The sequence below is a fragment of the Rutilus rutilus genome (genome assembly GCF_951802725.1).
Source record: "Rutilus rutilus genome assembly, chromosome: 20".
NCBI lineage: Eukaryota > Metazoa > Chordata > Actinopteri > Cypriniformes > Leuciscidae > Rutilus > Rutilus rutilus.
Window position 1 is genome coordinate 22,088,884 of NC_140225.1, and position 21,517 is coordinate 22,110,400.

Sequence of the window (21,517 nt, forward strand, 5' to 3'; positions counted from 1 at the left end):
TTCCCTTTAAAAGCCAGTTGCGTTCGTGCCATGGTGGGTTGCTATTTACAGGGCAGAATTTGCCAGCGGAAAACCTGAACGTTTCAGAGGAAACAGACCTGCTCGTGCGCAAGGTTAAAATGCGCAAGGAGACCATCTATGAGACAAACCGGATTCCACCATATCTTTATGTAGCCTACACAGTAATATCTTTTACAATGTAATCCTTTTATTTTTGTAATAAACAAAACAATGGCACCATTGACTTTAGACCAGGTTTCAGTTGTTTAATGGCGCAGTCTATTTCAGTTGCCTCAAAATAGCAACGCGCCAACAATGCGCCTGAACACACCTCATTTTCAGACCAGCACACCCATGGGTTCCCATAATTCATAAATTTTGCAATCTTGACAATGTTATTAAACTGAATTGAGCTGAATAATGACACTATACTATTGCCTTCTGTAGAGCTGCTTGTTGCTGAATTGAACTTTTTCATAATTGATTAACTTTACACACTTATTGAATTGAACTAACACTAAAATGACTTGAGCTGAATAATGGCACTACTGTCTTTTCAGAGCTGGTTTAGAATTTAGAATTTGAATTTGTCTAATATTTGATGAAGTTTGCATCATTAACCCCTTTCACAGATACAGTCTTTACTGGTAAATTACCGGTAAGAGATCATGTGTGAACATGACCTTTTCAAATATACCGGTAAATTGGTTCCGGCATTTTACCAGTAAAGGAAGTTGTAACATTACCAGTTAATTACCGGTTTATGCACTGTGTGAATGCGGAATGAAGATTATCGGTATTTTGCACGTACGAGGTCAGAACGCGCCGACGTAAGAAGTGACTTGGGCCAATCAGAAGCCGTTGAAAGAGCAACTGATTTGTGAATGGTCTGTTACCGGCAAAAAGCCAGAACGCTGTTGCTTGTGTGAACAGCACATTTTTTAATTTACCGGTAATGTCGTTCTGGCAATTTTACGGTAATTTACCGGGATTGCTGTGTGAAAGGGCTATTGATTCTGCTATTTTCCTGTTTATTACTGTGAAGCTGCTTTGAAACAATCTATATTTGCAACCCCTCCGGTTCTACTCGCACCGCTCCGAGTGGGATCCGAACCGGCACAGCACAGGGGCGCTAACAAGGACGTTCTAGATCGCAGCCTCTAGTCTGACTCTTGAGACGGGGGGGGTGAGGCTTACCCACATAGCTCTTACTAGCTGGCCTCTTTTACAATCACCCCCCTAAACCTCACTCCCATCTGGGTCCCAATGTAACCCCCAGGAGGCAGGCGTGCTAACAAGGACACTAAAGACCGCAGCCTCTAGCGTCAGTTGCTAGCAGGCCTCCGTTAAATATTGCATAAAGTGCTACATAAATAAATGTGACTTGACTTGACAGTCTGTCTATGTGTCTTTCAGCTAATGGGCAGTGGAACGCATGGGCACCATGGAGTGGGTGTTCTAAATCCTGTGACGGTGGTTGGCAGCGGAGGATACGCGTATGCCAGGGGCTGGCGGTCACGGGGCAGCCATGCGATGGCAGCGGGGAGGAGGTCCGAAGATGCAGCGAGCAGCGTTGCCCAGGTAACCCTGCAAATAATTGAGCCCCAAGAGTCAATTATGTCAGAATGAGCAGATAGACGTGAATGAGAGACGAATGCAGGGATAATTACATTTTCCTTGTCCGTTTTTGCGCTGGAAATAATGAACGCACACCGTAATTGTATGTTCTGGCTTGGAATGATCAACACAAAATTGACCAGTAATGGGTATTTTATATCACATAAACGATTTCATCCTAATCTCTGGATGTATTAAGCAGTCTCCATGGAAACAGTGCTTTATGCTCATGCACACATGTATTTACATACACTCATAAGTTACATGTACAATTATATAAACTCCTGATGTAGGCCTAATTGTTTGTGCATATTTGACTGAATTTATCATTCTTATACTCTTTAATGCTTGAAATTATTTCTGCAGACAAATATAAATGGAACATTCTTTACATCATGATCTGACATTTTTATGTTTGATTTAAATTTCCAGTGTGATAATATAATGTAATGTACAGTATAATATAATACACTATTAAAAATAAAGGTTCCAAAAGGATATTTTTTTTTGTTACACAGTGATGCCATAGAAGAATCAGGTTAAATGTTCTACATGGAAACATGGAATACAGTAAATAATATTTAGTTTTAATCATACAATATAATATAATAATGTATAATAACACATTTAGAATTTTTTGTTATAAATAAATGTTAATGTACATTAGAGATACATTATATTCAGTATTTTATATATTTTTATATACTTACTTATATTGTATGAAGCCCTATACATGTCATGTAGATAAAGATATATATATATATATTGTGGTCATAAATTAAGAATTTGTTAGTTTAAATTAAGAATTTGTTCTCTCCTTTTAGTAAATCGTGACTACAATTTACTAATTCGTTCACTGGTTTTAGTTAAATCACGGCCACAAATTAAGAATCGTGAATTGTGGTCATGTTGAACTACATTGTTCCCTCGTTTTGATTCAATTAAAACAAGAGAACTAATAATTCCAACGGGACCACGATTCAGTAAAACGAGGGAACGAATTATTATATGGTGCTCATGATTGACGAATTAGTAAAACGTTCTGACATACAGTATTAGTAAGTCGCTGGAACCAATATGCCACGATATATATATTTTTTTCTGCATGTCATGTGCAGGGCTCCGTAATATTGCAGCAATTATACAACCGGAAATTTTATGCCATTCGTATGTGGCCAATGTGAAACTGAATTCTTGCATCATATTCTGATCCCTTTCTCCATTGTCCACCTTTATGTAAAAAAAATGTGTCTTAATATGTCTAAATGTGATAAAAAATAATAAAAAATAGTGTCTAAATGTCTATGTTTCTTCCTGACCCATAGCTCCTTACGAAATATGCCCAGAGGACTATGCTGTGTCCATGCTGTGGAGAAGAACTCCCTCTGGGGAACTGGCATTCAACAGGTGTCCGCCCAACGCCACGGGTAAGAAGCCACCATAAGAGCACTCAGCCCAAACACAAAGACAAAAAGCAAAAATGGTCACAGACGCTTTCAAAAAGAAAAGTAAAAGACCACAGCTTATGTTTTTTTGCTCTGCTTTTCATTTGCAGTGCATTTATTTCAGTGATGTTGAAATTATTCATAAATTCAGAAGGCTACGATGACAAATGTTTCTGACTAGTGTGTTCAGCACTGCTGTGACTGCCTTTAAATGGCTTATGCTGTGTGTACCTAGAGATTTTTGTCATTTGCATACCGTTGAACCCTCCAGCATTTTGTCAACTTCTTTTGCGAGGCCGCTTTCTGCAGCGGAGACATAAAGGGGAATGATACAAAAAAGAGAGCAACCGTTTCTCCATCCTGCACATTCTTCTTGGAGATATGCTGTAGAAGTGTCCCCAAGTCTTTCTCTCTCTCTCCCCTTCGACCGGTCTGAGGAGTGAGACTTACTGATTGTGGTCCCAAAATGGCAGACTGTGCTGTACTGTTCTACATTGAGCTTCTGTAACCTCCTGCTATCTCCTGTTGTGAAGATGCTCCGGTACACCACTACAATGACCTTGAAAGAGCAGGTGCTGGAGGAAAAAGAAAAAATGCAGGCACCACGAACTCAGATAACAGCAAGCAGTCCGGAATAACTAGAAGCAGAGGCTGACTGCGAAAGTGTGTATAGATGGATTAATGTCTTTTGTGGATGTATTTCTATATGTGGGAGGACTCCCACCATAGGCCTTAATGTACTTTTTTTTCTTTTTTGGGGTGGGGTGGGGTGGGGGGGGTGGGGGGGGGGGGTGTTGAGAACATTTAATTATATCAATTATAGATAAAAGAGACAGTGTGTCAAACTGTGGGTGGAATTAGTTAGATTTACATTGTTTGATTTCTGCATAACCCACGTCGAAAATTTCAGGTTGTGCAAAAGCACTGGAGTGGGATCTGACGCCAGCAGCATGAAATGCTGGAAAATCTTCATTCATTATGAGGTTGGAATTAAATTAAACTCCGTCCTCATTGCGATGCAAACGAATGAAAGCAACAGAAATCAAACAGTTGGAAATAGTTGAAGCGGTTGAGGAACTGATAAATTGGGAATGAAAGGAATGATCGGCGATTAAACATCACGCGGGATGAACTTTTAACTTTTGCTTTGTCCTAGTTTTGTGCACGAGCGCGTGGATTAGGTTTGTGTGATCTTCGCGCAAGTTTTTGTGTGTGTGTGTGTGTGTGAGATTAAATCTGGTTAGGCCCCTCTGTGCTGCCATGTGTTTTAATGGCGAGATCTGAGAGCGTCCGCTTTTGATCCGGCTCTGTGGGAGTTTTCCGTGATCTGTGGATGTGAGTTGATGTCCCTGCTTGGATGCCTCAGCTTGGGGGCAGGCGTCTGGCTCCAGCTGCGTCTCAGGTGGGCCGAGTGTGTTACGCTGTTGGCCGGGTAGCAGGAGGTGGAACCGTGTTTGAACAAGAGCTGATAAGACGTGTGTGTGTGTGTGTGGTATAGGGTTGCAGGGTGGGTGTGGTAAGGTTGTTTCAAAAGGCAAGGACATGTACTTAATGTGAGACGGCAGACACGCTCTGACGGATCGGAGGCGAGAAATGTTTGCTTTTGTGCGTTTGTTTATTCGCTCCCATGTGTGGGCGTCAGCCTTGTTGATATCTCAGGTTGCAGGGCTCCGCTCGCAGTCGCCGAAAACAAAAAAAAGTCAAATCGGTGCGTGACAGCTGCCGTCGGTTAACATCGTAATTCTGTGAGCGGGAATTATGACCAGTCTTTTAAAGCATGTAATTACAGTTTGGTTTGTTTCGCACGCATACACTGCAGTGGCACATGTGCGGCGCATGTGATCTGGCAACTGCCGCATCTAGATGATGATGAAGGCTGCTGCTTTTATCCCTCTCGCTGAAAGATGTGTGGGCTGGCAGGTGGAAGAAAAAAAAGAAAAAAAAAAGAAAAAGACTTGGAAGATCAAGTATAAACCTCTTCTCTGTATCTCTTTTCTCCCTCCTCCTTCTTTGCAGGCACCACTAGTCGACGCTGCTCGCTGGATCACCGCGGGGTGGCCTATTGGGAGCAACCCAGCTACGCTCGATGCATTGCAAATGAATACAGATACTTGCAGCAATCAGTAGGTGCAAAGTCAGCTTCCTGCGCTCTGCTTCTGTTTGTGACATGCCATAAATTATCCCTGCAGTCGTCACGATCACCCAAAACTATTTCCGCCAGTGCCTCTCCCCACCCAGCACCCCAGACCACCACGCTAGGTCTGCAAGATAAACTGCTATCATCTGAGAGGCAAATTAAAACCGCTAGTATTGCAGTTTTCCGAGACCCCGCGTTAATGGAGGACTCGCTCTAATTTCCTTTAACATCCTGAAGATGGTTGTTCCAGGTTCACCGGAGCATTTTCTGAGAATGCACCTGTTTGGACACGAATTAATGATTTTCATTATGTTTTTTTGACTTTCAGCTTCCTCTTCTTATCTGAGTCTTTCTCAAATGCAGTGCATGTTGTGTTATTTGCAAAGTAAAGCTTTAGATGCATCTCACACACAAACACGCACACAGAGACTTTCCTTTGTAGCAGGTTTTATACTGAGGTAATGATATTTTCCATTCCCTAGCTCTCGCACCTTTTTGCTTTTTTAAATATTAATCAAGGCACTATTTATTATTTTTTAATAAGGCACTTCCCTTGTGGGGTCTGCTGCCTGGTCAGGTTTTACTATCCTGGTCAGTGTAGGCAAAACCTGACCCACAAGTACACACAAACGTGTTTTTATAACTTTATGTAGACTTTCCATAGACGTAATGATTTTTAGACTGTTAAAACTGTATAGTAAATCCCCCTACACTAACCCTAGCCCTAAACTCTGGGCTCTTCAGTCACTGTTTATGACATCACGTCAGTGTGATTAATGCATGTTTGTTCATTGGTCTGTTGCTTTGTGGTGAAGTGTGTCATTTTTTTAGATGCTCTTATCCCAGTTTAAAATTTGGGGCAGATATACACTACTGTTCAAACATTTGGGGTCAGAAATGTTTTAATGTGTTTTGAAAAAATGATCTTATAGTCAACAAGGCTTCATTTATTTGAAAAAAGAAAAACAGTAAAAAACGTAATAATGTGAAATATTACTATAATTTAAAATAACTTAAAATATCAAAATGTTTTATTCCTGTGATGGCAAAGCTGAATGCTCAAAAAGCAATTCTTTTTATTATTATAATCAATTGAAAACAGTGGTGCTGCTTAATATTTTTGTGGAAACGTGATACAGTACATTGTTTTTGGATTCTTTGATGAATAAAAAGTTCAAAACATCATAATATCTTTTGTAACAAATATACTGTATGTGTAATATTTTGTATCATTAATATATTTACTGTGTCTTGATTTATGTAAAGCATCGTTGCTGAAAAAAGTTTTTTAGTTTTTTAAAAGCCCAAACTTTTGAATGGTACCTGTGGTAGATGGGATAAGTATTGTGAAACAATGATTAGTGGTGTTTACTCATACAGGTCTTTAGCTTGGGAGTTTGAACAATTTTGATACCTCAAATTGCTCTGCTTGTTGAGGAAAGGTGTTATTTGTGGAGCGCTATTATTTTTTGACCAGATGTTTCCCCACTAGCGAATGACAGAATGGTGGAAAATGTTCCATGAACCATTTAGAACACCTTAGAAACTGTGTAGCAACCAGTGTTGGGTAAGCTACTCTAAAAATGTATTAATTACTAGCTACTAATTATCTTCAACAGTGTAATTAGATTACTGTACTAATTACTCTCTCTAAAAAGTGTTGCATTACTTATTGCTAATTACTTTCTAAATCCCATATCAACCTCGAACAGTTCAACAATACAAGGATAGACGTGAAACTGCACTCTTAATTCTTTCAAATAAACAATATAAAATTGCATAAATTATTCTTGAACTAGCCAAAAAATTGAAAGGGAGAAGATTATATTAAAAACATACATTTTAAAATTAGGCATTAAATGAAGACGTTAAATCCACTATTGTTTTGAATAGAATTACATAAGAAGCAGCTCTAATCAAATTACAGAAATATTAAGAGTAATCCCTTACTGTACTTTTTCAATGGAAAAGTAATTAAATTACAGTAATTTATTACTCAGTAATGAGTTACACCCAACACTGATAGCAACAGACCAAAACCACCCAGAACACCTTATCAACCCCATGCCAACAAGCTTAATACCATTATTAACACCTTATCAACCTCATAGCAACAGGCTAAAATAATTGTAAACACCTTATCAACCCCATAGCAACAGGCTAAAACCATTTAGAACACCTTATCAACCCCATAGCAACAGGCTAAAACCATTTAGAACACCTTAGCAACCCCATAGAAACAGGCTAAAACACTTAGTGCACCTTTGCAACTGCAGAGTGCTTGAGAAACATTATATAACCAATTCTGAAATGACACCCTTCACCTTGGTAGTTCTGTGTACCCCAACTTCATTCATGTTTGTGACTTGAGCAGGACTCTGTTAGTGTTACAGTATTTGAAGGACACTCAGAACCCAGTCTCTTTCCCTGTGTCTCTATTCAGGTCCAGGGGCACCTTGCTAAAGGTCAGAGGAATCTGGCAGGAGACGGCATGTCCCAGGTTACAAAGGTCCTCCTGGATCTCACCCAGAGACGCAATTTCTATGCAGGCGACCTTCTCTCCTCAGTGGAGATTCTTCGAAACGTCACTGACACCTTCAAAAGGGCCAGCTATGAACCCTCTTCTGATGACGTTCAGGTAAAAGAGAAAACAATGTTTGTTTGTTTTTGACAACTTTGAAGCTTAAATGCATCTTGTTATAGTATTCATTTAGACATTGTGGTCATCTTAGGTCTTGAATGTTGGTAATGCAGGTTGAAAGTACTGATACTACTCATAAAATTCTAACTACAGATGTTCTAACTACATGACTTTTTACAAGCACCATACTCTCTACTATTAACATTTTTGGGATCAGTAAGGTTTTTAGTTTTTTACAAAGAAATTCATATTTTTATTCAGCAAGAGAGAGTTAAAGTCCTCCTGTAGTCAATAATTGTATCCCTTAAAATAGCTTGAATGTAACTCTACACCTTTGCTTCATTTAGTATCCGCAGATCTATGAATATGCAAATGAGCCCCGCCTCCACTCATTCATACAGGGTCTTTCTACAAGTCGATGTATCAGAATGGTAATGCGTTTTATGTATCGCTCTACAACGTCGAAAACATAACGGTGACTACGTTATCAAACAGCTAATAATGTGTTGCTAATGTTACACAAACAGTGTTCCCATTCCCCATCTCAGAGTCGGACAGCTGCCTTCTAAGATCAGTATCCTAATTTTATGCTTTGAACAACTTAGAACGTCAGTGGAGAAAGACATATAGTTCCTCATAAATTAGTAATACATCATATACATAATTCACCCTCTATATTGCTAAATGTACCCAATTTTTCATATTAACAGAAAAATAAACTGGGATAACCTGGCTTCTCTTGAGACTCCTCTGCTTTGCAGCATAGTTAATGATATGCTGAAGCCCGCCCCCCTCGTGACGTGATTGGTTACAACTTATTTGTGATTTTAAGAACGGCAATTTCAAACCGCATCTTTTTTTCACTGCAGTTTTAAGGAGAAAATACTCAGCAACAGTGTTGACTTAGTTATGACTTTGCACATGGTTTGTCAAAAACCATATTAAAAACAACATTAAAAACTTGATGTGTACCACAGGGGGTCTTTTAATATTACATTTAAAGTTAATATTTATACTAATTTATATTATAATTAAAGTGTAATATTTAAAGATTTTTATAATGTTAAGAAGTTTATATTTTAAATAAATGCAGTTCTTTTGACCTTCTATTCATCAAATAATCCTAAAATAAAGTATCACAACTATTTTCGACATTGATAATAAAAAATTAAAAAAAGAATCACCAAATCATATTGGAATGATTTCTGAAGGATCATGTGAGACTGAAGACTGGAGTAAGGATGCTGAAAACTCAGCTTTTCCATCACAAGAATAAATGTAATTTTTATAATATTAAAATAGAAACCAGTTATTTTAAATATGAATAATATTTCACAATATTGCTGTTTTTTTACTGTATTTTTGATCAAATATTAGTGCCATTATATTTAGTCGGCAGTGCAGGGCTTCTATCAGCCACATGACATAGTTTTCCTAATTAGTCACATGGCATTTTGTGATTGGCTCTAAAATACTTGCCTCCAGCACTCCAGTCACATGTTTCTGAAGGGTGACGTTTTAGTCAAGGCACTGCAATTGAGATGAATGGGAATGCTGACAGCTTTCTCCAGATATTATATGCGTTTGGTTGAAGTTAGCAAAATGGCAGAAGTTACTAAAAAATCTAAAATCACATACAGCACCTTCGAAATGGCAATGTCACTACTTGGGACCGTGACCGATAAACATCTCGCCGGTCTTGCCCCTCACAGAGAGCTTATGGGATTGTGACACCGTGCGCCAGCTGCTGATAAGAGATAGTCACTAAATCTATCTCCTTCTATCTCAAAGCCTTGTCATAACCTTCCCAATACCAGAATAAACCGATTTCTTATGACCTGTTTGTGAGAATCTGGGTATTCTTTTCTTTTTTTTTTTACATAATACGGAGTGTAATGTGATTTTGCGTGTGTATGTTTGTGTGATGGGTTGGTGTGGGAGGTTTTATCTAAGGCCTGATGTGAACCGGAGCAACCCCTCCTCCCCACGCATGTGTGCCGGGGTGGGTTGTGTGTTTTGGAACGTATTAATGCTGTGTTTAAGTGGACGCATTACCACCAGAGGGAGCATAAGCATTCAAGTAGAAAAACAAGCGTGCCGGAGCCAAGACGCTGCCTTTCTCCTGCCTTTCGTGGCACAGAGGCAGAGCAGCAAACAGAAAAGAAGACAGGCACACGTCCAGCTGGATATCTCATTCAGCCCAGTCACCGCAGCAAACATCAGCTCTCTTTCCAGTCTTAGAGTAGACGGCTCTCCCAGGCTCCTTCAAACTCGACCGACACTCTCTATCCTTCCCCTTTAATTCAGTGCACATACGAGTACTTAGAAAAAGATCAACAATCCCTGAATTGAAAGCAGCAGGAAATCTCAGGTGTGTGTTTTAGAGCCATGGCTGCTGGACATATCCCATCATCTGCCTGTAAATCAGTGCTGTGTAATTCCTCAAGAGACTGTTCGTTGAGACTTTTAAAATGCAGAGGAGATTCTTTGTTATTGCCTTTTCAGGGAATAGGTTTTTTATTTTATTTTTTTGGACAAACATTCCAGCTATGAACTAGTTCTTGTTTGCTTTTTCAATCAATTTAATACTTGTATAGCCTGTATCTATATTTAAGCAATAGGTACAAAAATGTTATTTTTATGAATTCAGTCACAGCTAATTTACAAGAGCATAAGTCCTCCTCAAGTACATTATTGCTTTTCTTAATGCTTCATAAAAAAAAATAAGAGCAGTTTTCATTACAATAGTGTCTTATTATGCAAATGCATTATCCTTCTGTGTAGTCCTTTACAGAACATTATTCAGCGGGTGTTACAGTGATATAAACTCATCAAAGTTTCTAAAATATATTATTAAGTCAATATATTATTTCATTCTGTATATCAAAAGTATGACATTTGAAAAGATCAAAAGTATAATCAATAAGTTATGACATGTTAACTCATTTTCACTGAGGGCCACTTCAGCATTATGGCTGCCCTCAAAGGGCCGGTTGTAACTGTAAGACTTTTAAAATGTTAATATATTGTCTCTTTATTTGATTATTACTTATTTAAGTTACAAATATTGTATATGCATTTGCAGGGGTGTTTCTAGGTTTTAAAAACATCAGGGGATGAGCCCGAAACATCAGGGGCTGGGTAATAATGATTTGATACAGAGAATAATGTATATATGCAGGGGCAAACTGGCTCAAAAATTCAGCCTTGGCACTGTAGCCACACAGCACACATTACCACACAGTCATGCGTATTCAAATGTGAGGTAGTTAGGGGGGTTCGGGGACATGCTCCCCCAATAAAATTTGGATTTCTCGGACCTACATATGTGCATTTTAAGGTGTTTAAAGGCCAAAAAATTTGGATAACAATAGCTTTAAAAGCATGTCAGTGGGCAGTAGCATAAATTATTTGTCAAGATAACAGATTCTTAAAAATGAGAATGAGGATAAATGTTGCAATGAATGATCCACACTACAAAATGGAAATGCAGAATGTTTCTGCTTATTGTTGACAATACACAATCACATATTCCAAACAGGAATGGCCTTAAATGAGAAATCTTTCAAGGATGATTTTGCATAGATGTTACATTTCAATCAAAAACCAGTGCAATGTTTTTGTGTCCAGAGGCAAATGAGCAATTTATATTAGCATTAAAGATTGGTTTCAGCAACTTGTTTCTTTCCTGAGTTAATCAATGTTTTTGGCACTAATCAGTTTAAAGTTCAATTGTTCACTCATAAAGACAGTCACTTGTCGCCACCTACTGGCTTAATGATGCAAGTGGCGCAAACACAGACAAGCGGAGTGACACAAATGGTGAAAAGGCTAATACTGGTACCTATATTAAAATAATATAAAATTATTTTTTACTTCAATCAGTTCTATGCAGCAGAATCAGATTTAACAGATTTATTTTTTGACCAATTGTCAAAATAAAGTATAGTCCTACAAAGCTATTTTTATCAGAGCATGAGCAGAGCAGGGAGAGGACCAGTGAACAAGAGGATCGTGATTCGTGTAATTTTACCAGTGTTGCCCAGCACGGCTATACACACCATGTTACAGCACAGAAGTGCTATTGCAAAAAGAAACAAGTCCAGAGAAATTTCATGTCGGCAGGTTTTTTTTTGTTTGTTTTTTGCGGACTTTGCCTTTCCGGTGAGCGTGAGCAGAGCTCGCCATAGATGTCTCGTGCGCACTGCTGGCCAATGGAGGTCGACCATGAGGTCGACGTCCGCACGTGGCGGCCATCTTGCCACAGTGTACTCGCTCACTACTTCAATGGTGCATGTACTTTTAAATAACCATAACTTGCTCATTTTTCTACCGATTTTCAAACGGTTTGGTTTGTTATAAACGTCAGAGATGTAGTTATGACACTGCATACATATGAAAAATTATAACATACATGTTCAAGCATTCGGAATTATAGCCACGTTAATAACGTTTGTAAGAAACCAAACCGTTTGTAAATCCGTCAAGATTTCAGCGAGATAAGAGGATTTGTGTGCATGTTGATCATTCACCTTAATGCACAGAGCACTGTCACAAGATGGCCGAACGATGATGCCGGAAGTGACTGCGCCATAAGACATCTAGCGTTTATATATGATATCTATGGAGCTCGCAACACAAACAAACACACACACACACACACACGGAGGTTGCAGCGGAACATTGAGCAGAACGCGCTGTGAACACGGAGCGGAGAGCACAGCGCACACACACAGCGGAACGCGCTTCGAAGTTATGCATCTTCGGAAGCGGACTCGCACGCAAAGTCATAAAACACGCTGAGCCAGAGTCAAACCATCGCCGAACACGGAGGGGCGCGGCGGCTTTTTAGTATCTTTCGGCCAAAAACCGAAAATTTTCGCCAGCCTAAATTTGTTGCATCCCTAATTTTAAGACACCATATGCTCTCGCGGGCCATATAAAATAATGTGGCGGGCCTTGAGTTTGACACATGTGCGAGTTTAACTCATCAAAATAAGTTAACAAGATTCAACTCTTTTTTTTTTAAGTCAGTTTTATGTAATTTAAGTTGAAATGACTTAAACATCCAAATTGATTGTACTTAAAAATGAAACGCAGCTATTTTTTTACAGTGATGCCTTAATATATAATACATGTTTTATGTTGTCGTGAATAATTGCAGCAAATACAATTTTTATTTGTACCTTTGAAAAGCACAAAGATTTAAAATACATTATCAGCAACCATATATCTGTGTTAAACTATGCATTATAATGCATAATATAGCCTACCTTAAAGGCATAAATAAAAATAAATATGGATTATAATCCATTTTAAATACTGTAGGTTATTAAGTAAGTAAGCTTTATGTGTAATTGAAAAAAATTAAGTTATGTGAACTTGACAATTCCACATAACTTATTTTTTTATTACGTTTATTTCCTCACTTTTTTTAAGAAAGTCAACTGATCACTTTTTACAGTGTAACCTACAGTATTTAAAATGCATTTTAATCCGTATTTATTTTTTCACAGTGTAGTGGATCAAAAGAAGTTAAATATCCTGTTTTACTCAGTAAAATGGGTTGCAATACATGTTGATAAATATCTATACATTTCATACTGTATACAAATTATGCATATTAAACTTTCAAAGCATAAGGACTGAAATGAGATCCTTCTTTGTTATGGTCCTTGACAAATAAGTGACGGCAGCGTTGTACTAACAACAATTTCTTCTCTCCCCAGAATTTTTTTCAGATCATCAGCAATCTCCTGGAAGAGGAGAACAGAGAAAAGTGGGAAGACGCGCAACAGGTGGGTCTGAACATTCTGAGCGTGTGTTTTTGAAGCATTGGTGTTGAGATTGCTTTATTACAGTCACGTCGCAGAGAGTATCTGCTGTTGTGTGTCACTCTGCGGCCGTATATTGTGTGATGAGCCCTCAGTGAATTGATTGCCATCACCAGTGCAGATGCTTTAGGTAATTGTCAGGTCAAAGAGGTGCCTGTCTCCACAGGCTGGGCTGTGTCAAATCAAACCTTCTCTGCCAAACGCCGACATCCCTGCTGTGATGATTGGTGGAAAGACATCTGCAATATCCACTACATGCACTTGGTGGCAGCAGCATTGGCAGCATATGTCCAGCCTTCATGCTTTCCCTAAGCAGTCTCCATTGTCTCCTCTCACTCTATGAGAGACAGTGTAAAAGCAGCCTGAGGGAGTTGGATTCTGCTAAGCTGAATGTTCTTCAGAAACTCAAACAAAAATCTCCAACTGCATTATTATTGCTTTGGGCCAAATAGAGTGTCTTAAATGTTTCTTTCTTTCCCTTTTAGCCTGAACTGGTAATTCCTCTTAAGCAGACAGTGGTAATGTTACTGTCTATCAAACGTAAGCTGCTTTGGAGCTCCTTCCTCGAATGTTTTCACCCGCAGTCTGAAAGTTGTGGTAAAACGTGTCCTTGAGTGAGACAGAATCAACCGTGTGTCAACCGAATCAACCCTTTAATGGAGTTTACAGTAGGGTAGTGTCACAAGGCTTTTAAAGAAAAGTCATATGTTTTTTTCAGTCAGGAGTTTATTCAGAGATCAGGTCACGTAGTCGGTCGCTTGCTTTGCTGAAGGTGTTTAAACGGTCCCCGGAGCATACGGGCACCTGTTTTCCATTCACGCTCCTCCTCTGCTTTGTCACAGATTGAATCTTCAAGCTCCTCAAATCATTAAAGGACATCTGAGACGGTTGTCACCGGCTCTGTCAAATGACTGACCTTAGAAAGCTCTAACGTTTAAAGATCACGCAGGATTTTATCTTGTCTGTCTTGTCTTGTCTTTTCTTCTTTAGAGTCAGCTTGCCTGAGCTTTGATTGCCAGTCTAGAGTTCACACCTCAGATTCATGGCAGTCTGTGCTGTTCCAGTTTTAAAGGAAGTGCTTAAGAGGAGAGGCTGTGACTGCCTTGCAAATTCACAACTTGAAATGAAGGAGAACACAAGGTTCATTAGTTTCATTAACTGATGGTTTAAAGATATACTGTCTGCTTATACTGCTTATAGATAGTATTGGCATGCATTTGTTTGAATCTTCCATATCCTAAACCATATACAAGAAGAGTTATTCTAAATTATTATATTATATTATATTATATTATATTATATTATATTATATTATATTATATTATATTATATTATTAAAATGTACTGTATTATATTATAAAGTATATTACATTACATTATAAATTATATTAAATGATATTTTATTATATTATATTATAAATGATTATATTATATTATGATGTATTATATTATTAAAATGTACTGTATTATATTATAAAGTATATTACATTACATTATAAATTATCTTAAATTATATTTTATAATATTATATTATATTATAAATGATTATATTATATTATATTATATTATATTATATTATATTATATTATATTATATTTATTATATTATATTATATTATGAAGCGCTTGTCCTATGTTTGGTTGCAGGGAAGCTGCCTATTATATTATATCACTATAAACATATTTCATACATTCAACATCAAACATTATAACTTATTACACACACACACACACACACACACACACACACACACACACACACACACACACACACACACACACAGACATTCTGCAAAAAAAATAAGTTAGTTAAATATATAATATTAACAGCTTTTAAAATATAATATACCATAACCAAAAAACACAATTCTGTGAGTGAAGAAATAGCCTTATGAAGTATCTTGGAACAAATTTCCTATTTTCATATCTGTTGGCATAAAGTAGTGAGATGCATATACTTGTATCTTCCATATCGTAAGTTCTATAGCAGAAGAGTAGTAGTAAATTATGTGTTATGTTTTATTTTATTTTATTAATTACAAAAATCATATCTAAAAAACAGGTCAGATTTGAAGTTAGTTAAATATATAATATTAACAGCTTTTATTATATAACATTCCATGACCAAAAAATATATGATAATACTATTTTGGTACCCTTTTTTTTTTAGTGAAGGAAATGACCTGTTAAGGTTATTTGGGCTATTTGTTTGCATATAGTAGTGGGATGTTTACTCATGACTTGTGGCTGAAATCTATGCAGCAGAAGAGTACACACTAGTAGATGATTGATATGACGGTAGAATATATATATATATATATATATGACAGCACAACTGACTGTGCAGCACCATTGCTGGTTCATCTAATGGCCGTCAGCCTCGGCCATTTCCCGCACTGCTGTCTTCCCTGCACACTTCGGCAGCCCAGCGCTGTTGCCATGGCGAGGGATGCTCTCTGCTGTCGCCCAGCAGTCTGACCGACCCTCAGCGACTCTCTCCCCGTCTGCAGCCTGTCTGATTGGCTTGGCCCAAGATCGGCCCCCATGCCAATGCAGAGCCCGACTCCTGCCAGAGGGATTATTAGATATGTGACTCCATCGCCCTGTTTCTGCACCTCACTAAGGGTGCTAATTACGAAATGTCAGTCAGTGCTATTTTTTCTGCACCCGCGGTTTTATTTATTTATTTTTTGTCTTTTGCAGATTGGCTGCAATGTGTTTTTGTGCTTTGTTTGTTGTAACGAGGAGAGAGGGTCCAGATGATGCTAATGAGATGAGAGAAATAGGAAGCACAGTGTCATATGGCATATTAATCCATACAGTAAATCTGCTGGGGAAAATGGTTAAGACAACTTGAATTTTTTATTTTATTTTATTTTATTTTATTTTATTTTATTTTATTTTATTTTATTTTATTTTATTTTATCTCAACGTATTCTACTACTACTTTTAAATATCAAAAGTTGGATCTGTTAGCATCAATTAATGCACTATGAACTAACATGAGCATGAATGTTTTTATTTAATAACGTTAACAAAGGTTAATTAATGCTGTACAAATACAATACTCCTTGTTATTTTATGTTAAATGGTGTTAACAAATTAGACCTTACTTGAAAGTGTTACTCTTAAAGTTAATATAAATTCATAATTGACCTTTAAATGCACATTCTCGGTTATACTGTGCATCTTTGGAGCACACAATTTTATTTCTTTAACTATTTTGTTTTCTTCATACTTTGTCAAAAACAAATTTCCTTTTCGTATGGCGTCGCGAATGCCTCTTATTTTTTTCAACCTCTCTTCTCCAACCACTTGATTCCATTATCCAGCATTAACTTTTCATGATCCAAAGAATTTCAGATTAATACAATCAAGTCCTGAGAGTTGTGAACAAGAGAATCGCATTTGACTTTAAATAAAGATTAACTGAATATTGTATTCTTAAATATCCATTGATGCGCATGAATGAAAGCCTGAAAAAAAGAGAAAAAAAAAAAGTTCTCCTAGCCCTTCTGTTCCCTCTAAAGATCTTTGCGGACTTTCAGAGTGATGGCAGATGTAAATAGCTGAGTTCAGTCACCTGAAGGTCAGGGATTGGATCAGCAGACCGTGATGCTATTGACTGAAAGAGAACAGGTACTCTGACAGGCTGAGGCCGATGATGGCTGGTCCTCTGGAGAGGCTCTGAGTTCTGCTGCATGAGTTTGTCTTTGTGAAGGACTGAACAGAGGATGCAGGGCTCGAAAGTGTGAGAGACAGATGAAGTGCCCTTTAAAAACACTGTACAGTCTCTTTCCAAAAGAGTCTAAAGACTTTTACTAGACTGACTGTTGGTGTCTGTCTGTCTGTCTATCTATCTCCCCCTTCTATCTATCTATCTATCTATCTATCTATCTATCTATCTATCTATCTATCTATCTATCTATCTATCTATCTATCTATCTATCTATCTATCTTCTATCTATCTATCTATCTATCTGTCTGTCTGTCTGTCTTTCTATATATATCTAATCTTTCTATCTATCTATCTATCTATCTATCTATCTATCTATCTATCTATCCTGTCTGTCTCTATATATCTGTCTGTCTGTCTCTATCTATCTATCTATCTATCTGTCTGTCTGTCTGTCTGTCTGTCTGTCTGTCTGTCTGGCATAGTATGTCTATCTATCTATCTATCTATCTATCTGTCTGTCTGTCTGTCTGTCTGTCTGTCTGTCTTTCTATATATATCTAATCTTTCTATCTATCTATCTATCTATCTATCTGTCTATCTATCTATCTATCTATCTATCCTGTCTGTCTCTCTGTCTCTATATATCTGTCTGTCTGTCTCTATCTGTCTGTCTGTCTGTCTGTCTGTCTGTCTGTCTGTCTGTCTGTCTGTCTGTCTGTCTGTCTGCCTGTCTGTCTGGCATAGTATGTCTATCTATCTATCTATCTATCTATCTATCTATCTATCTATCTATCTATCTATCTATCTATCTATCTATCTATCCTGTCTGTCTCTCTGTCTCTATATATCTGTCTGTCTGTCTGTCTGTCTCTATCTGTCTGTCTGTCTATCTATCTATCTATCTATCTATCTATCTATCTATCTGTCTGCCTGTCTGTCTGTCTGTCTGTCTAGCTATTGTTTGTTCTGTTTATCTGTCTGTCTTTCCATCTATCATTCATTTTGTTAGCCTCATAGCATAATTGCCTAATTGCATTTTTTTTTTTTTATATTACTTAGGCAATTATGCTATGAGGCTAACGATTTGTTCATTCTATCATGTTTCTTTAATCATTCCTTCTGCCTGTCAAATGTAATCTATCTGTCTTTTTCTAACTTTTTAAGCCTTCAAGTTTGACAGCAAAAGTTTGATTTAATTTCAGACCATTACATTTAATTGGATTACAAATCCATTTAAAGTCAGATCGTACCAGTGTTTGAAATTCATTTGGCAACATTTAGTAACATGTTCCACTTCTCTCTCCTTTTGTTCCCCCTTGATTCCCTTTTCCTAGATTTACCCAGGGTCTGTGGAGCTCATGCAGGTCATCGAAGAGTTCATCCACATCGTCGGGCTGGGAATGAAAGACTTCCACAATGCCTACCTGATGACAGGGAACCTGGGTAAGAGAACTGCAGAACCCGTCCCTCAAGCAACTCGTCCTGCTGACTCTTCTCGTCAGTTCTGCGTGTCGTCAGTAATTGAGGATAAATGGTGCATGGAGGGGGGCAAACAACCACCAGTCGATAATGTTAATTAAAATCAAGCCCTTTCCACTTAATGTGCTAAATTCTAATGCAAACAGCCTTGTCTTATTTCAGCTCGGAAAAGTGGAGACTGTTTGGATTCAGTTACATCTATTGCAACGTGCTTTGATTTTCATTTTTCAAACACAACATTTTTTGGCCTGTTGCCTGATTGTTTTTAGTTTTTATTCAGTTTATAAGCCATTAAAAGATGAAGCATGACTCATGCTTTTCCCCGTAAAACTCCTGTGTCACTCAACGAATTCCAATGCTAAAAATGTCGGCTCACACACGAATACTGATTTCCCTTCCAGTCATTTAAACAGAATCAAAGTTAAAGAGAAAATACAGAAATAAAAAAATAAAAATTAACAATTGTTTCCGGTGGTGAAGCACATTTGCTTGGTTCTCCTCATTCGGGTGCACAGAACATTGACCCATGAAATTGCAATCTCCATGAATTGCAGAGCTCAACAAATATGAAATGATTAGATTACGGTGACCTTCCTATCCATCATAGAAGAGATACATAGAGGAGTATATATTGCTTGGAAATGGTGCTTATATACCCAAATGTCATTAAAAAGTGAATTCCATTGAAGGGCACCTTTGATATCTTCCTTAATGTTACCATGTTTTATGCAGCTTGCCATAAAACATCGACAGGATTGCAAAGTGCCGTGATGTTTTGTACAGTAGAAAGACATAGACATTCAAAGTCTGAGAATGCAATATTTGGAGATGCTTGCTTAGTATGAAAAAAAAAATACAGATTTCATTATCAATTTTTTTAATGTAAAGCTTTTGACATTTACTGTGAATGTGCACTTTGGTGTCTCATGACTTTTTAAAAAGCATGTAAGCATTAAACTTAATGACCTTGACCTTCTTGACTGTATCCAAAACATCTCATGTAATATTTATTTGGACCTCCTGAAAATCACGAGGTTAAACACCTTTCACTGGCCATTTAAATAAAAAATAATCAAGAGTTTTAGAGCCCTATTTTCTATCTCATTAATGGAAGTGCCATTTATGTTTATTTACCTGCTGTCACATTATATAACAAAAACCTTGTTTAGCAGACCAGATGTTTCGACGTTTTTTCCAGGCAAGAATGAATCTTCATCAAGCCAGTTCAGACATGACTACCACATTTCAGTGTGTAAGATAAAACGCACAGCCAGAACATCGCCATCATAATGATGCAGGAGAGCTATAAACATTTCAATGTCAGCCACTGACAAGGCAAAGTAAACCTGTGATTGAAACTTCTTCTTGTAGTCTGAAGGTGAAACTGAGTGATGTTGCGTCTTACAGCTGTTGCTACAGTAACAGATGCATAAAGAAGCTTTAGCAAATCACTCAAGCAACCAAGAACATTATTGAAACACATGTCTGTTCGAGACATTACGTCTCTACGTCTCTATTACCAGCCATTTATATGAAATTCATTTAAAACTAACTTTGAAAAGACTTAATTCAGAATGCATTAAGGCATTCATAATTCCACAGTCATTCATAATTTCATTATGCAGCCTCAAAATCAATGTTTTTATAAAAATACTGTAGTAGTATTAAAAGTATTAGCATCATCATTGCTCAATTAGTTTAAGATTCAGAGGTGATATTGAGACGGGGAAACATATTAAAATGTTTTGTAGGACAACGTAATCTGGAAATCAAGACTAGTTAAATATGTATTACATTAGTGCTTTTGTGAAGGTATATATACTGTACTGTATTTTATATATATATATATATATATATACACACACACACACTGTATATATACTATACACATACTGTGTATATATATATATATATATATATATATATACAGTGCAATGCATAAGTGAATACACCCATGCTAAAGTTGACTAAAAAGAGGAATAAAAAATCATATTTTGGAAATTGAACTTAATGCCTTAATTAAAAAATTTTGGAAAAATCCAACCTTTAAGGACACCAATTTTCTTTGTGAATGAATAATGTATCGTAAATAAATAAATGTTCTTCCTTAAAATACATGGTGCATAAGTGAGTACACCCCTATGTTAAATTCCCATAGAGGCAGGCAGATTTTTATTTTTAAGTATTTAAAATAAAAAAAAAATGTAGGATACTATGCATCCTGATAAAGTTCCTTTGGCCTTTGGAATTAAAATAGCCCCACATCTTCACATAGCCTTCACCATACCTAGAGATTGGCATGGGGTACTTTCCATAAGATCATCTCTCAATGCAAATCAAACTAGCTATTAGGCTAACTGAAATAAAACCATGCCAATCTCTAGGTATGGTGAAGGCTATGTGATGATGTGGGGCTATTTTAATTCCAAAGGCCAAGGGAACTTTATCAGGATGCATAGTATCCTAAAAAAAAATTTTTTTAAATACTTAAAAATAAAAATCTGCCTGCCTCTATGGGAATTTAACATAGGGGTGTCCAAACTTATGCACCCTGTATTTTAAGGAAGAACATTTATTTATTTACGATACATTATTCATTTTAAATTAAGGCATTAAGTTCAATTTCCAAAATATGATTTTTTATTCCTCTTTTTAGTCAACTTTAGCATGGGTGTATTCACTTATG

The 21,517-nt window shown here is 37.2% G+C and overlaps 1 protein-coding gene across 3 annotated transcripts in view; it reads left to right on the forward strand.

Annotated features, from left to right (window-relative positions):
- Positions 1-21,517, forward strand: part of adgrb3 (adhesion G protein-coupled receptor B3) — a 179,082-nt gene that overhangs the window by 92,210 nt on the left and 65,355 nt on the right. For all 3 annotated transcript variants that reach the window (XM_084391638.1, XM_084391639.1, XM_084391640.1), the window contains 6 exons: positions 1,417-1,581; positions 2,943-3,044; positions 5,079-5,185; positions 7,643-7,837; positions 13,570-13,638; positions 18,687-18,795. In XM_084391638.1, the coding sequence (XP_084247764.1) occupies positions 1,417-1,581; positions 2,943-3,044; positions 5,079-5,185; positions 7,643-7,837; positions 13,570-13,638; positions 18,687-18,795 (747 nt within the window). The remainder of the gene's footprint in view (positions 1-1,416; positions 1,582-2,942; positions 3,045-5,078; positions 5,186-7,642; positions 7,838-13,569; positions 13,639-18,686; positions 18,796-21,517) is intronic.